At 36.3% G+C, this 17699-nt stretch overlaps 1 protein-coding gene across 2 annotated transcripts; it reads right to left on the reverse strand.

Annotated features, from left to right (window-relative positions):
• Window positions 1–773: 773 nt before the first annotated feature.
• Window positions 774–14159, reverse strand: LOC102233235 (keratin, type I cytoskeletal 18-like). Of its 2 annotated transcripts, XM_023343220.1 has the most exons (9): window positions 14075–14159; window positions 12664–13064; window positions 11706–11788; window positions 10018–10174; window positions 6766–6930; window positions 6550–6675; window positions 3069–3286; window positions 1545–1573; window positions 1143–1258 (listed from the first exon to the last, which is right to left on the reverse strand). In XM_023343220.1, exons 2-9 carry the CDS (start codon window positions 13054–13056, stop codon window positions 1143–1145), a joined length of 1287 nt encoding a protein of 428 aa, XP_023198988.1. In that variant the 5' UTR covers window positions 13057–13064; window positions 14075–14159. The 2 variants fall into 2 exon arrangements, with proteins under 2 accessions (XP_014324982.1, XP_023198988.1); XM_014469496.1 differs by lacking the exon at window positions 14075–14159 and having other exon boundaries at window positions 774–1258; window positions 12664–13056.
• Window positions 14160–17699: the final 3540 nt, after the last annotated feature.

Consider the following 17699-nt stretch of genomic DNA (forward strand, 5'->3'; position numbering starts at 1 on the left):
ACATTCCACTTTCAGCTCTGGAGGATTTTGCTCCAATCCGTCTCTCTCTGAAATATTTGGAAATATTTGAGGTGGTGAATGTGTTGACACGAACTCTCCCACCGGGTCGTAATGTGAAACTGCTGCTGTTTGCAGCCGAATCGTGTTTCTCTGGTTCTCCTTTTGTTCTCTGAGTATCAGGCAGAGTTTCAGTTTGAGCTCAAATCCTTCCAGGTTGATTCATTTGTAACTGTTATTAAGTAATGCATAATTAAGTGTCTGTCACATTACAGATAGAAATCTGCATCCACTCACCATTTGCATGAATGCATTAATTTAGAGGCTTTTTCAGATTTATTTCAACTATTTCTTTTCCCAGGATGGAATAATTATACAGTATGCAACTTCAATAATTTTTAAAAGCAAGAAATAAACGCACAAGTTTTAATTTATGGTGATTTTTTTTTCTGCCTCAATCATAGAGGTTTTGTAACCTGCCAAGATTCTGACATAATTCTGGCTCTATGTTTAATATTTAACCTTTTTTCTATAAAAACAGCAGATCTCACATTATTACGACTTTATAATATTATTATTTATTTATTCTTGTTATATTATGACTTCTTGTTAATTTTTGACTTTATTCTCATACAAATTTATTTTGGCAATATTATGACTGTTTTAACATTATGACTTTATTCTTGTAATTTTTTTGTGTTATTCTTTTTAGTATGACCATAAAACTCTGTTATACTTTTGCAACAATATCTATATAATAATTCAGATTTACACTCTAAGTGGAAGAACATTTATTTAATTTATAAACAAATAAATGGCAGTAAGATCTTTCTGATCTTTTTACAGAAATTTGTTAAAAAAAAAGAATATAAAGTTCAAAACCGATTCTGTTTGGGTAAAAACTTCAGAGTGTTTGAATTGCATAGAAAATGCTTGTTCAATACAACCAATAATTGATATATTAATGTTGTAAAAGTTGAACAAAACATTAGAAACCAGCAGATTAATGTAAAGATAAGAATTTAAATGAAATAAACTATGAGTGAAAACTTTCCACCAAAATTTTAATCCTCATTTCCAGAGTTTTCAGAGAAGCAGGTCGGATTATTTGGCTTATAAAACCCAGCAGAGTTTTTTATTTTGGCTCATTTCTTGCTGTCCTCAATCTGCTCCACCTCACTGGACTCCTCGACCACTTTGCCGTTGATCATCGTCTGCGTGACGACTTTTACGATCTTCCTGGTCCGGACCTCGGGGTCTTCTGCAACAGAAGAACAAATATCTGATACCAGTTGGACCGGCGCCGACGAGGAAATCCTCAAGCTGGACTGAAATCTAATGACTGGACGATCTGGGTCAGCGACTCCAACAGGGAGAGATTTCATTTCTTTTCATTTCTTTTCTTTTGTGTGGATCAAGTGAACAGAAAAAACTCCATAAAGGATCAAATGTTTTTCTTAACTTGCTGGAATTTCCGAAGGTAAAGTGAAAAAGATACAAATTAGATTTTTTAAAAATGTTTGCGAAATATAATAGTCTAAACTTACTTTTAGGAGGCGGAAGCGTTTCTTTCACCCTGTAATAAAAAGTTACAGCATTAATGAAACAAACACAAACTTAATAAATACAACGAGGTTCACGTCATGTCATGTTTGTCACTGGTTTCTCAATGATGTTTTTATGACGTTTTATTTTAGTGTTTTGTGATGTAAAGCACTTTGAACTGCCTTGTTGCTGAAATGTGCTGTACAAATAGACTTTTTGTGTCTCTAAGATTTAAGAGATGAATGTTATTCTATGAGGAACTCCTTTTTCATTTATCTTCAGATCTGCGTTTGATAAATAAAAAAATCATTAGTTTAATCTTGGAGGCTTTTTCACAAAAATTGTGCAAACGCAGAATATTTTCACAAAGGATAAAACCATTCTGATCTGTTATATTCTATTATATTCTAGAGAAGCTGCATTCAACTTCTATGCACCACAAATCTGTAACAAACTTCTAGAAAACTGTAAAAATGCTGAAACACTGAGTTCCTTTAAGTCAAGGCTGGAAACCCACCTATGACTCATAATAACTAGAACATTGATCAATATATTTGACATATATTTGCTTAATGATTTGACTTTTGACAAAATGTAATTATTGCTTGTTTCATAATTGGTTACTGTATGATGCTTTTATTGTGTAAAATATTAGTAAAGCAGTGTTGCTACTGTAAACTTGACTATTCTACTTTCATTACTTCTTAGTTAGACTAAAATATAATCATTTATAGTAACTATTTACTAGAGGAATAAGACAGTATTTAAAATTTTGCTAAATTTGAGCTTAAAGTTGCTTTAAAGGTTAATTTAAAGGATTACTCCCAGTAATCAAAGGTCTGTTGTTTTAACAACATGACATGCAGTTCAATATAGCAGTTTTAAAGAACATTTTGGATGTTCTGATGAGGCCATTTTAAACAATCTCTATAATAATCCTAAATGTAGTTTCTAACATCAGCTGTTTTTTCTGTGAGGACATATTGTCTCTAACAATCTCAAAGTTTTCCACTCTTTACAATGATGCTTACAGTAAAAAAAATACTGCTGCGGCTTCTGTGTCATGTGACCTGATTGGAGAAGTTTATAAACCAAGAGAATACATTTTTATTTTTATTTTTTCCACTTGCAGTTAACATTAAAATGTCCTGCTAAACAACTTTTGTTCATGGATGGACACTTAAAAAAAAACTTTTTAAAAAAAAAATTAATAATATGTTATCAAAAATCAGCTATTTCATTTAGATTATTATATTTTCAAAGAAGAGAAGCATCAAACCTTTACATAAATGAAATGAATGTTTTTATTTTATGCTTGTAAAATATAAAGTGACACAAATATAATGATTTCTGTTGTGATTCTATGCAGAAAAACTAATAAATTTTTAAAGTTTTAAAACTATTCCTTCTTTATCATTTTGGCCAAAGTTATGAAGAGCTCTAGTCAGAATCTGGGACAGAAAAATCCTAATTTAAGCGTTTACTTTTGATTAGATTTTTTTTCCCAGTTGCCCTTCCGTATTTACATTTCCTCTCCTTCCAGCAGCCGCCTGTAGGTGGCGATCTCCATCTCCAGGTTTTGCTTGATGCGCAGAAGCTGCTCGTAGTCGGTTTTGTTGCGCTGCATGTCCAAACGCAGCTGGGACAGCTCGTCCTCCAGCTGCGTCAGGGTAGCCTGGAGGCGGTCCATCTCCACGGTGTATTTGTGTCCGGTCTCTCCCAGGTTTCCCTCCAACACGCTGACCTGGTGACACAAAATGTAAAATTATTGAAATAGGCTTTGAATTTAACATTATTATTGAAGTGAAGTTGGTCAAAAATGGTTTATTTATGCTTCAATTGTTTGTTTGTTTTTCGTCAAAAAGTTATTTTCTCTTGATTTCTGTCTATATTAGGCCCATTACGCTTGACAGTCGGTGGTTACCATAGAAACCAGTAACTGACAGGTTTCGTTTTAGCATTTTTATAGATGTGAAGTTTGTCAAAGTTCTTACTTATTCTTCAAATTCATTTTGTTTAGTCAAAGTTATTTCATCCTGATTTTCATAGCTGTATAAGTTATGCTGCTCTTGACCGTTGGTGGTTACCATAGCAACCACTAACTGTCAGCTCTTCCCCTTTTTTACTGTTTGTAAAGTGGTAGGTATTGGGATCAGCTCTATGTATTCTTTACAAGTAATACTTTTAAGATATAAGTATATTAATTCAGAGTTTTAGGTGTAATTTTGCCATGTTTTGTTTAAGTTTTTAACTGTTATAATGTTGTGCTTTTTAGCTGTGTTTAATTTACGATTGTTAACTATTGTCAACTGTTCACTGGGAACCATTCCTAAGTAGTTTGTTGAGGGTTATTTATTGCATTTTATTTAATGTAAGGGCAGAAGCTGCTGGATTGATAATTACAAACTCAAATTCTTTTTCTTTTGTTTTTGTTGCAAATTAATGCAAATAAATTTCCTTAACATATATTTGTGATTTTATTTCCAGTACTAAAAATATACCTTCATTACTATTTATGTGAAATATGAGATAAGCTATGTGCAGAGCCGGTGTTCTGACTATCAGTGCTACCTCGTCAGATTTTCCTGCTGTAGCACAGACAGATAGCTAAGTCTATTGCTGGGTTTCAGATGACGTGGCACCGACGTCACCCAATGCAGATGGAGGGCCGGAAGTAAATGCAGCCCATTTATTTCTGTTGATCCAGCATCAAAATGTCTAAAGTCTGTATCCTGCATGGTTGTTCCAACCGGTAGTTGGCCAGAAAGGAGTTAATTTTAAAAAGCTTACTGGAAAAGAGGAGAAAAGTGGATCAACAATCTACAGCTAAAAACAGGAGGTGCGGAAACTAACGGCAGAGCTTGCAGCCTCACTTTCTAACAGGTAACGATCCATTGTTTAAATTGTATTTACAGATATTTTATTGGATAGTTACTTAAAAAGCCAAGCATTCATATGTATGGTAATATATATTATTTTTATCCCCCAGCGTGGTTGTCCTCAGAGTGCTAATGTTGTTAGCAGCTAGCTCAGTGCCGAGTCACGGACAGAAAAGATAATGTTTATTTAGTGGGACTTTCATGTTAAAAAATAAAAAGCTAAATAAATTAAATATAACCTTCCCAGCCATACAATCACAGTGAGCTGTGACTATTCCCCCACATGCTTTGTGACTAGCACAAATAAACAGAAGACCGGCCCAAGGCATATGAAAGTTAAGCGACTGCTATACCCCCTCACACCACCAGGGTCTCCCAGGAGCACCAAGAATACCATTGAATAATACAAACTAAAAGTTATTACACGTGGAAAAAATAAAAACTATAAAAATAATATAGAAAAAACATCATGTTGATGGCTGCTGCCTCTGAAATGTAAGATATCAAACTTGTTATTTACTGTAAATTTAGTGTTTATCAGCTCATCTTACTTTCCAACAGTTAAAATAATATGGCACACTTAAATACCATTGAATCTTTATATACCGCAGATGAAGCGGGCTGCTCATGTCGCAACATGAATAGTGAGACAAAAGGTGAGGATAAAAGATTGAAACTTTTGAATCATTATAAGCAAATTATCGACAATAAGCTCGCTCTTTTCACCCTTCCACTCAGTCACCCTTCTTAGCCTGACACATCTGTCAGCATGACGATGTCAACCTCCTGCCTTCATGCTGCGCAAACATTTAAGAGCTTTATGTGCCTCTCCAGCAGATGTCAATGTCCTGACATGCTGATTGATCACAGTAGTTTAGTGAATCTGCTCCACACTTTGTGTATCTGTACATTAATAGCTCTTTATACACAAAGAACAAGCAGCTGTTTTCCACTGACTGTCCCGACACGTCTGCACCTCCGAAGACGAGGTGAGGATGAGGAGAAGCAGATGGGCTAATGAGAGACAATCTTTTTAAAAAAAAATATTTTCTTATTTTAAAAAAAAGAAAACACTATTATTGTGATGCGTATTTCATTTTTGCAATAAGAAGTATTGCACTCCTTCATAATAAATTAGCAAATACACCTCGATCTATTTTGTGCAGAGTGACAGTGATAAAAAATTTAAATTTGTTCACTAATTACAAATAAAGTGTCAAAGAGACATGCACATTTTAACCAACACAGATCCACATTCTTCTGGACTAGAGTATTTTTTGTATAACTACACAGTATTTATGTTGAAATTTTGCCCTTACTGTATTTTTATTCTTTATTCTGTTTATATATGTATATAGTCTATATTTGTGTGACTATTTGCTTAAAATGCACGTAACTTTGCCACTGTTGCACAAAATATTCTACAATAATGTATATTTCTGTTCTATTCTATTCTTTTAGATAAAATTGTATATATTTACCTTTTAAAGAGCCTCAATGAAAACATGTTTATACATTCTTTATACATTCTTAACTCTTTGGTGCAGAAACTGGCTGAAAAATCGATCTATTAACTTTGTGTTTTTGATGTAAATTTTAGTTAAATTCCACCAACTTGATTACTTTTGTCTTTTAAAAATAAATAGGGTGAATCTGAGTCTGTTGTGAAGTCAAATCACTTTTCCTGCAGTGAACAAGAAACATTACATCACGGCTGGGCGATATTGCTGAAAAACTTCTCATGATATAAGCGTTTCATATCAGTTTATCGATCATTTTTTTAAATTAATTTTTTGTTTTAAATATCTGAAATACTGCCAAACTGGTGATATGACTTTTCCTCCTTAATACACAGTATTCACTCCATTACTTTTTGTTGCTTTGTAGCAAAACCTTAAATGTACTCAACAAGTTGTTGCTAGGTAACCAAATGGAATGGGTTGTTGCTAGGTAACCAAAGAGTGAGTGGGTTAGTTGATTCCACCAATCTTTAATATTCTATTGAATTTTCTATCAGAAGTGTTATCTATTGATATTGACTACATGTATATTGTGAGGTATATTTTTATTGATTTATTGTCCAGTCCTAGGTGACACATATTCACACCACCCATAAACTCTGGATTACCTGTTTGCGTAGATTGTCCAGCTCCACCTCCAGAGCTTGCAGGAAGCGCCTCCTCTCGCTGAGCTCTCCTTGGGCGCAGCGCAGCGCCTCGTTGCTTTCTTTCACCTCACACTGAACAGCCTCCAACTGCGGAAAAGCATTGGTAAAACGGGTCATCGCTTACAGATTCTGCTTTCAGCAATAATCACAGCAGAAACAAGAACGATTTTCACCAACCTTCTTCAGGTACCAGGCTTCGGCGTCCTCCTTGTTCTTGCGCGCGATGCCCTCATACTGGACCCTCAGCTCAGCCATGATGGCCCCCAGGTCGGGCCCCTGAGCTGCCTCCACCTCCACGCTCACCTGCTCCGTGGCCAGTCGGGCCTTCAGGGTGCTCTTCTCCTGAAATATGTGCAGTTGGTATTAATGTTGCGTTCCAGCTACCTGGGAAGTGGGAACTTGGAGCTGGGTTTGATGTCAGACTCATGTTAAAGCTGAAGTATGTAACTTTTATAAAAAAATATGGTTTTACATATTTATTAAAACTGTCATCATGTTGTGACAGAATGTTATGAGATAGATCATCTGTGAAAAGATGAATCTCCTCCCTGAGCTACTATTGCCGCCTGAAGAAATGCACCGCTCCCAACCAAAAATAACCAATCAGAGCCAGGAAGAAAGCCTTAGCCCTGTCAATCAACCTTGTGAACGTGCTGTTAAATGTGCTAATGGTGGAGAAACAACTTCATTTGTCGGAATATGTTGGCATTTATGCCGACATATTCGGCATGTGGTTATGCTAATTAGAATTAGCAAATACAACAGGTTCTGCTCACGGGAAACGCTTTATCGTAGCAGAAAGCGGGGATCTAGAAGAACGGCGTGCACGCAAGCATGATTGGCAGCGCTAAGACCCTCATCCTGGTGCTGATTAGTTGTTTTTAGTTAGCACTGGGAGCACTGCCCCTCTACAGCGTTCTAGTTAAAAAGTTGGAATTTCAACTTAGCGATCCCAATAAACATTGTCTGCTACCTCTGACAAATTATCCAAAAACAAACAGAACTTTTAATTTGTTCAGTTTAGAGTTGCAGGTGCTGCATGCAACATTGATTTAAGACGTACTTTTACATATCTGGCAATGTTTCCACTACATCTTACTACTGTTGATGTGAGGAGCGGCCATATTGAAACGCAAAGTTGGCCTAATAAGTGTCAACTGGGGGTAGTTGGAGATGCTCCCAGTTTCCCAGATTCGACTGAGAAGTCAGAATTTCCCAGTTCTGAGTACAACTGGAAGGCAGCATAATTCTTCAGCACTGTTTTCCAACTGCACATATAGTCTTTGAATGTATTTATGAATACATGGCAAAGATTTAAACAATGGAGCCTTGATTTCACACAAAGACCGATAATAACCGACCCTTGAAGCTGCAGACTCTCTCAGCTGAAGAATCGGTTACTAAAATATGTTTTCCTCTGCATCTTTAGAGTATGAAGATCAAAATATGAAAAAAGGAAGAAGAAAAACCTGAAATACTTCAAGTTATTAGAGTTAAGTTAGTTGAACAATGATGACAAAGTGTTTATCTAAGCAATTTGCAACCAGAATGGCTGTGAAGACAAACAAATGGGTGATATATGTAGTTTGCAAAATAATTATCTGTCTTCTTTTTGTAGATTTGGAGTGTTCATGTATTAAGTTGAGCCCAAAATGATTAAAATAGTTTTTTGTATTTTTTTTAAAGGACATTTTCTCTGTTTTTAATTATGCTTTGTCAATTACTTTCCATTTGTAGGTATTTTGTCCAAGAATAAGCTGGATAAAATTCACAGAAATCTGGTTGTAGTACATATGAATGTATTGTTACTGTGGTTCCTCAGTTTTGTTTTTTCTCTTTCTGCAGGTGTAGAGGCAGACTCTTAGTGTTCAGTTGTGTTCTCTTTATGCTTCTTTCCACTCCTTTCCCCTTCTTTCCCTTTTTTCCCCACCTTTCTTTAATTTCCACCTCTGTGTTCATTACTTTTGACATAAAGCTAAAGCTAAATTTCTAATAAAGTTTCATTCATATATCTAATGTGGCACCATGGCAAAAGCCATAATGCTCCATGTGTAAAAGTAAATCTGTTGTCTAACACAGCACTTCTGAGAGCCACATTGTCAGACGGGTTAAAAAAAAAGGGTAAATCTTGTTTAAATTAGTGATTTTGATGGGTCATAGCCCTGTTCTCAATCTCCGTCCCTGCTTTACTTTGTCACCCAATAAAAAGAAGAAGAAGAGAATAAAGAGGAGACCTACCCTGTGTTGGACTCCTTTAAAGGAAAATCAAAATGTTCCAAAATTAACCTCACAAGTTCAGATCCCAAAGGAAAACAATAAAGTAATGCTAGGCAGGATTCTTCCCATCAATGTGGATAATTTAAAGTGGATAATAATTGTTTCTTGATCTTTGTAGTGCACTATGTAAGCTGTAAAGCAAAGCTTAATTAAGTCTGAGGTGACATCCTGGTCACCACGCCTGTCTATCTAAACACTCTCAGTTTGATGATGAAGGGAGTGTCTGTGTTCATACTGTATAATATGATTATTATGTTTCAGACACTGATAAACCTGCTGAACACTGAGAAAGTACATGCTGTCTGTCCCAGTTTCATACCAGCTTGAGATCAGAGGAGCAAAAACATTTTGTCCAGCTCAGGTGGTCAAATGTGTCTTATTTTAGTTTTATCCCAAAAATATCAAACAGACTCAAATTTTAACAGTAACTGAGTTTCCATTAGCCATAAAATAAAATAGCGCATCTTGAAATTAAAGAAATAAATAAATTCACTTAACGGAAACATGGCAATTTCGAAAAGGTAAAGTTTTTCAATTAAACGTTTTTGCGCAACATTTTGATATGACTTGTATTTCACAAAAACTGCAATTGAAACACTTTTTTGTGTCACAAGAGTCACGTGATCAACAGCCGGATGTTATTACCGACAAAAACCACGAAGAAGAAGACAACAGGAAGTGGTAGGAAGATGAACGTTTGTTTATGTTTTTACGAACAGTGTGCAGCTGGAACCACCAGAGCTGTCACAACATCACACAGTTTATGAGGAAATTGTGTATTTTAACGTGTTGAATCCATAACTCTTCTGTAAAAATCACAAATTACAATTTCCCCTAAACGCCGCTTGCGTAGCCGCTCACGTCTGATGGTTGACAGATGAGTGATGAGCGTCGCCATAACTGCTTACATCTGTCGTCGCCATGTTTTTTAACGGCTTATCGCGTGAAAAAGCTGATCTACTTGTGATTTTCATTTGATTTCTTATTTAATAAAAACACCGGATCTGCGAAATACAAATATTTGTACGTTTGTAATGGAAACGCAGCTAGTGAGGCATTATTGTTTAAAATCACTGCTTGTGAACAACTTTGGCTTCTGTTTTTCTGCGGGAAAATCACTCTGCTCTGCCCAGACCGCCAATTCTTTCTCACCTCGTCGTGATTCTTCTTGAGGTAGTACATCTCCTCCTTCAGGCTGTCCAGGTCTCCTCTCAGAGTGGCGATGATCTGGTCATGGTCTGACTTTGCTCTCCGCAGAGCCTGACAGTCCCTCTCCACCGACTGGCACAGGGAGGCCTCTGCTTCCCATCTGCAGGAAAAAAGAAAGAGATCGGAAATAAATAGTTGCAGAAAAAATAAAAGTGGGTCTTTGTTGCTTCCAAAACTTCAGAGTGAAAGTAGCTGCCAGACGCTACTAATGCTTGATCAAAGAGTCACAAAAAATTGATAATTTCTGCAGAGTTTAGTGTGTGTTGACACAATACCAATCTGACTTTACAGAAGAATACAAACTGTCAGGATGACCCCGGCTTATACAATTGCAAAAAACTTTTGGAATAATGCCGTTTGGACAAATGAGACCAAGAAAGAGGAGTTTGACCAAATTCCTCACTCTGCTTTTGTCTTCTACTACTCTCCAATTTGCACTATTTGATGGTGTTTCAAATGTTAAGTTTTTGTTTTATATCAGTGTTTATTCTCTCCATAGAAGCTACACCTGGTCTGCTGTTTGGTTTTGGCTGTGCACTGCAAAAATGTAACATTTTGCCAAGTGTTTTTGGTCAACTTTAAAATGTATCTTAGTAAACTGGAAATAAGACAAAACTAACTTAGCAGTACCTTTTCTGCAAGATATTAGAGCTTGTTTTAAGCGAGTAATTCCTTAATATAAATGAAAAAGAACTAGTTCCACTGGCAGATTATTTCACTCACATCATGTAAAAATGTATTGTTATAAATAAAATATTCTGCCATTAGCCAACTATTTCTAATGCTGTGATGGGAACTTAGAGGAATTGGACTGAAATGAACAGAAGCTAGGACTGGACAATAAATCAATAACAATATATATGAATGGACAGATAATACATCGAAAGAATATTCAATATAATGTTTGCTAAACTCCAATCCAGAACCGCACAGTATTCTGCGAGATGTACGCGGAGGAAAGACTTTAGTCGCTCAACATTTCATGGACAGTTAATCAAAGTTGGTGGTATCAACTAACTCGTGTCCTCTTCGGTTGCCTAGCACCAGCCTTTTGAGTAACTTGTGGTTGCCTAGCAACGGCCTGTTGAGTAACTGACGCAGCAGCATTTTAACATTTCACCACCATGTCTCAAAATTGCTTAAAAATAAACAACAACGGCGTGTAGTGAAAACCGAATAAAGCAGGAAGGGTTATACCATCAGTTTGGTGGTATCTTATACATTTAAAACAAAAAGCTAATCAATAATTAGTGATAACGACTGAAATGATATGCTAATATCGTGATACATTTTTCATCCTAACAGAAGCCATGTCGTAATAAGCATGAAACCAAGCAACATACCGTCAGTACATCATGAAAACCCAGTGTGTGATTTTTGAGTCTATACCCTCTTTACCAGCTCCGGTCTCTTTGGAGATGGATGGGATCCCTCTGACCTGCATAATCTATCTCTACCAGCTCCAACTGGTGTTTCTTGGTTGTTCAGTACCTGAGCTCCGTGAGAAGGGGGCTCTTGTTTCACAGTCTGACAGAAAGGTCATTTATTCTCATGCTTTGTTGTCTGGCACTCCCGTGTGAACACTCACAGGAAGGCAGAAAAGAAAAAAATAACCTCTGCATGACACTCACTTCACCCTGAAATCATCAGCTGCCAGTTTGGCGTTGTCAATCTCCAGCATGATGCGGGCGTTCTCCAGCGTCCTCTTTCTCATCTGTAGAGGAAAATGTGTGATTGAGAAAGTCGCATTGCAAAAACACAAAATATTACCAAGCATTGGTGGTCTAGTTTCCAGTGCAAATATCTTAGTGCACTTGAGCATGTTGAGCAGTTAGTACATGTGATTGATTGACAGCGCTAAGACCCTCCTCTTAGCTCTGACTGGTTGTTTTTGATCAGGAGCGAAGCATTTTTTCTTACGGCAATAGAAGCTCAAGGAGGAGATCAATATTTACACAGATTGTCCGCCTCATACAGTCATGACATGGTGACAGTTTTAACAAATATGTGAAAACATTTTGTATAAAAGATTCTCCAACTTTAAAACAGGCTCCTGTGTCTTGCAGGAAGGATACTTGTAAATTAGTTTTGTACTAAAATATTTGCACTAGAAACTAGACCAAAAATACTTGGCAAGATTTTGTGTTTTTGCAGCCATTTGAGTTACATTTAGACAAAAGATTTTACTGCAAAACCAAAAAAGTCTTGAAATAAGACAAAACTAACCTACAAATAACTTTTGAACATGAAATGGGAGCTTATCTTAAGTTAATAATTACTTAATATTGATGAACAAGTTTATTATAAGTGAAATAATTTCTCTGTGTAACAAGACATTTCAACTTAGTATATAATGAGAAAAATATCTTGTTCCAAATTTGATCACTTATAACAAATACTTTGTCGTCTGTATTAGGAAATTGTTTATTTAAAATAAGCTCCTATTTTTGCTGAAAAGTGACCTGTAAGTTAGGCTTATCTTATTTCAAGTCTACTAAGAAGTTTGAACTTGAAACTGAACTAAAAATACTTGGTAATATTTTATGTTTTTGCAGTGACCATGGAAAGTATTTCTGCTGAGTCACTAACCTCCTGCCCGATGGTATGTGCCTGGGCCATCATGCCCTCTATGTCGTGGCCTTTTGGCGTTCTCTCCATCATGAGGTGCTTGATCTTCGCCTCCAGCTCGGCGTTGGACCGCTCCAGTGACCGTACCTTGTCCAGGTAGTTGGCCAGCCTGTCATTCAGGCCCTGCATGGTCTCCTTCTCGCTGGCCCCAAGGCCGTTCAAGGACAGGCTGGAGCCCAGCATGTTGAGGCCGTTTCCCATGGACACCGAGCGGGACAGGGACAGCGTGCTGATGGTGGACAGAGAGGAGACGGGGGGCTTGGAGCGCAGGCTGCGCCCGCTGTCTCTCACCGTGACGCTGGAGAAGGAGGGCTGATGCACTGAGAGGCTGCGCACCGACAGGGTGGAGGCCATTGTGGTTTCTGTAGAAAGTTTAGATTAGAGTTAGCTTTTCCCTTAAGGCAGGGGTGTTGAGGCAGAATGTATTGATAAAACCCTTTAACAAACTTTAAATATTAATAAATACCTGTTTGTATTTGATTAACATCATTTCACAATAATGTAATTTGGCAATACAGATAAAAACAGCTTTGATTTGATGGAGTAAATAATATTTAAACACAAAACTCTTATCTCGGGAGTTATATTCATGTAAGGGCCACAGAAAAAGTTATTATGGGCCGTATTTGGCTACTGAGGGCACATATTATGCACAATTCACATTTTGCACATTTTTATACTTCCATTTGTGTTTTTACTGCTTCTAAAAACAGCCCAAGCACTTAGAAAACTGCTCTGGCTTTTTTAAGTGCCCAAGCACCAAGGAGCTTGGGCTTCCGGTGCCCAAGCTTGGCACCGGGAGCCGGTTTTCACTGAGTGAAAAAAACTGGAGTGAAAACTCCAGTTTTCATAGGAGTTTTACTGCTTGTGAAAACTGGATAACCACCCAGACTTTTCTGGCAATAAGTTAATGTTTTTAGTGTCTGAAAAATGAGTTGTTTCAAAAACCTCCTGATTGTTAAGTCACAGTCCTGTGGCGTAACCTAGCAACCCCAGAGAAGTTCAGCCCATTGCCTAGCAACCCCAGCCCAGCCCATTGCTTGAAACATAACTTTTACGTTTTCATGTGGTCACCTTCCTACAATAATGGCCCACGCCATGTTTTGCCAAAAGTGATTTAGCAAAGATAAATAACTAAAATAAGCTTCAAAAAGTTGATTTAGGCCATTTTGGCAAAAATTGGCCATTATTTTAGCAAATTATTGCTTTACATGTCTCCCCTTTTTAAAAAAATAGAATGATAAAAAGTTATTAAACTTCCTGTGAAAACTGAATCTTATGCGTTATATTTAGGTTAGAGAGTGATAATTTCTCCAGAAAAGTTTCCAGTTTTTGTGTTAGAGCTGCTGTTTGAAGGAGAAGCAGTACTTACATGTACTTCAGAGCGTCAGTGGGTCTTTCTTTGCTTTGCTCGGCCGACTTTCTGCTTCTCGGAGGTGAAAGTGACTGCTGTTGCTGCAGCAGCTGAACACAGGTGACCGTATTTAGAGAGGAGGCGCCGCCGGGGAATCCAGCCCCTCTGCAAACAAGAAGAGGGAAGCAACATGACACCGCGCAGAATACCTGAAGGCAGTCATGAGTTCAGCAAACATGACCTTTAAAGCTTAATTTAAGGAAGGAAAGGTGTATGGTTACCTTTAAACACACTTTAAATATGGTTAAAACTGATATTTTGCAGGAGAATAGTCTTACTAAGCATTTTTGGTCCAGTTTCTAGTGCAACTATCTTAGTAAAATTGAAATAAGACAAAACTGACTTACAACTTTTCAGCAAGATATGAAAGTTTTAATTAAGTCAATACAGGTTTAATAATTAAAAAGTGCCAATTCTACTGTAGCAGATTATTTCACTTATATTTTTGAAAAAGTGATCAGTTGCCTATTTCTAATAACTAAACAGTATGTTATGTTATAGTCTTGTTTAGTATATTAATATTATTGTTAATTTAGTTTTTTATTTGTTCCTGCTGTCACACTTGAATTTCCCCTTTGCGGGACAATAAAGGCTGTTTCTATTCTACTGGGTTCTATAAAAATTTGGCTCGTTAAAGGTGGAATAATCTACCAGTGGGACTAGTATGTTTTTATCAGTATTAAGGAATTATTTACTTCCTATGTCCTGCTGAAAATGTACTTGCATTTTAGTTACATGACCAAAAAATACTTGGTAAGATTTTGTGCTTTTATAGTGAGATAAATTAAGTAAAGCAACAGTATCCTTGTTTGTTTTGGCAGCACACAAACTAGTTTTCAGGGCAATATTTGGTCTCACATCTCCAAACAATGACAAGCTCTTCCTCAGAGCCCTGTGTGGTTTGCACGCACCAGACCCAGGTGTACTGAGGAAGAATACAATGGCTGCTGGTGAGATGTGAGAAGCTGAACAGCAACTCAGATGACTGGAGGGGAGAACAATGCAAGGATGGAGTGAAAAGAAAGTAAAAACCCCTGAGAAATGTACAGAGAAATGCAGGGCGGAGGCAGACCTGGCTGAACTGGAAACCTCACAAACATTATACAGGTCAACTATCTCCACACCTTTACAATACGTAATCTCCTTTTTGCTGTATGTACTATAAACATGTATCACTTTTAATTGCCCTGAGCATTATTCTCCAGGATATATCAGATCACTAAATGATACTGACTGTTAGATTTAACTCCACCAAGCTCCACCCAGCACAGCTCTATTGTGGACGAACAGATTCTCGCTTTGTCCAGCACTCAAAAGTCCTTTTGTCCTGGTTCTGATGTGATGATGAGACATATTTGTCACTACAGGAAGAGGAAAAAGTTTTAAAAAATCACGAAAGCCCAGGGTTAATTGGGGGTACACTGCAAAAAAACTAAATCTAACCAAGTAGATTTGGGTTAGTTTCTCTCAAGTAACATCTTAGTATATTTGAAACAAGACTAAACTAATTCAGAAGGAACTTTGTAGCGAGAAATAAATCTTGCTGTGAAGTAATCTGCCAGTGGAATAAGACAGTTTTCACATAATATAAGTTGAAATATTTTGTTCCACTGGTAGATTATCTCACTTAACTAGAACTTTTTCATCCATATTAAGCAATTACTGACTTAAAACAAGCTACTATTTATTGCTGAAAAGTTCCTTGTACGTTAGTTTTGTCTTATTTTAAGTTTACTGAGATGCTTTGCACTAGAAACTAGATCAAAATACTTTGTAGGATTTTGTTTTTGCAGTGAAATGTCTTTCTAAATATCTTAAATGGTATTTATATAAAAAAGGCTGCAGTACACTGCAAAATACAAACTATTACAACATATTATTGTCAAGTTTGTAGTGCAAATAATGTAGTACAGTTTAAATAAGACAAAACTAACATATAGATATTTTTTCAGTAAGATATTGGAGCTTGTTGTTAGTCAATAGTCACTTAATATGGATGAAAAAGTTCTAGCTAAAGGTGAAATAATCTGCCAGTGGAACAAAACATTTCAATTTATATTATGTGAAAACTTGTCTTGCGCCACAGGCAGATTATTTCATAGAAAGATGTATTTCTTGCTGCAAAGTCAAAAACAAAACTAACTTACAAATACATTTTCAACAAGATTTATGAGTTTGTTTTATGCCAATAGTTTCTAAATGTTGACGTAAAAGTGTTAGTTCTGTTGGCAGATTATTTTACTCAGCCCTAGATAAACGTCTTGCCATAAATGAAATAATAAGAAAAAACAAACACCTCGGTGGGTTCTTCTTTTATTCAAACTAATTTTATTTAAGAATAAGTTATTTTTAGTTAGTTTTAAGACATGAATATGTGGGGTGAGATTCTTGTCATATTTCATTACTTTGTGTTTTGTGGATCTTCTGTGAGAAAAGTGAGGATGAAGTAAAAAGATTGGACTCACGCCTGCATTCAGTGGAGCGTCGCGTTAGTGTGAATTCATCTGCAGGTCGTCACCTCAGTGTGAAAACACATTTACTCAGAGGATCAGGTCTCAAATCAAGCACAAACCCCCGGCTTGTTAAACACAGTATTTTTCTCACCTTGATGAAAGACATGTAAAAACTAAACATAGATGAAGTCGTCCAATCAGGTCATGAGCAAAATTTTACAGCTTTAGAGCATTGAGCTGGAATGTTTGGTGAAAGGAAGAAAAACGCTTCACACTCACACATGGATTGAAATTAATTAGAAAGAACTAAGTAACTAAAAACTCCTTAGATGTGAGCATATTTTGATTCATTTGTTCTCTAATCTGCTCTATGACTGTATCTTGATTTTGTAGTAAATAGTGACATCTGGTGATATTAAGTGAAATAGATTTCTCCAGGGAAAGCTGAATCAAGTCAAATCTTTGGGTATGCTTTTCAATATTGAAGTTTGATTAGTTTTTTTTAGATAGAAGATATCCTTTTTCTATATTTTCTTCTAAATCCTTAGACTTTCTGATTATTTTCAATGTTTTTGTTCTGTAATTTTAAACTGTAGGTTGCATAACAATAGATTTATTATAAAAAGCAAAAATACTTTCAGCTGCAAAACTAAAATGATTTTTCAGTTTTAGGGTACGTTTAGTACTCAAAAAGAAACATACTTAAGACTAATATTTTAGCTGAAACATGTGCAGGCTTCAGACAGTATCTGTATATATCTTTGTCTTATCTTTCTAATATCTTTATAAGTTTCTATTCAGTTTCTGATCAGTCAGTTTCTCATATCTGTTGCAACTTGTTCCATTAACCTAAATTATTAAGTTTTCTTCATAAAACTGATGAATTCTCATCTAACATATCTTTTTTTTCCTTTTTTTTTACAATGTAATTTTAAAATCTTACATCACTTTATTTTTGTTCTATTGTCTAAGCAGATGTGATATACACTTTTTTGTATATATAAAGCACCGAAACCATACACAGTAATTAGGGCACATACATTATTTTTACTTTAGATATTTGTTAGATTGTCCAGCAGCGCATCACCCCATCGAACCGCAATAGACGATCTTTGTCACTACTGGCACGA

The sequence above is a fragment of the Xiphophorus maculatus genome, chromosome 12, assembly GCF_002775205.1.
Source record: "Xiphophorus maculatus strain JP 163 A chromosome 12, X_maculatus-5.0-male, whole genome shotgun sequence".
Classification (NCBI taxonomy): domain Eukaryota; kingdom Metazoa; phylum Chordata; class Actinopteri; order Cyprinodontiformes; family Poeciliidae; genus Xiphophorus; species Xiphophorus maculatus.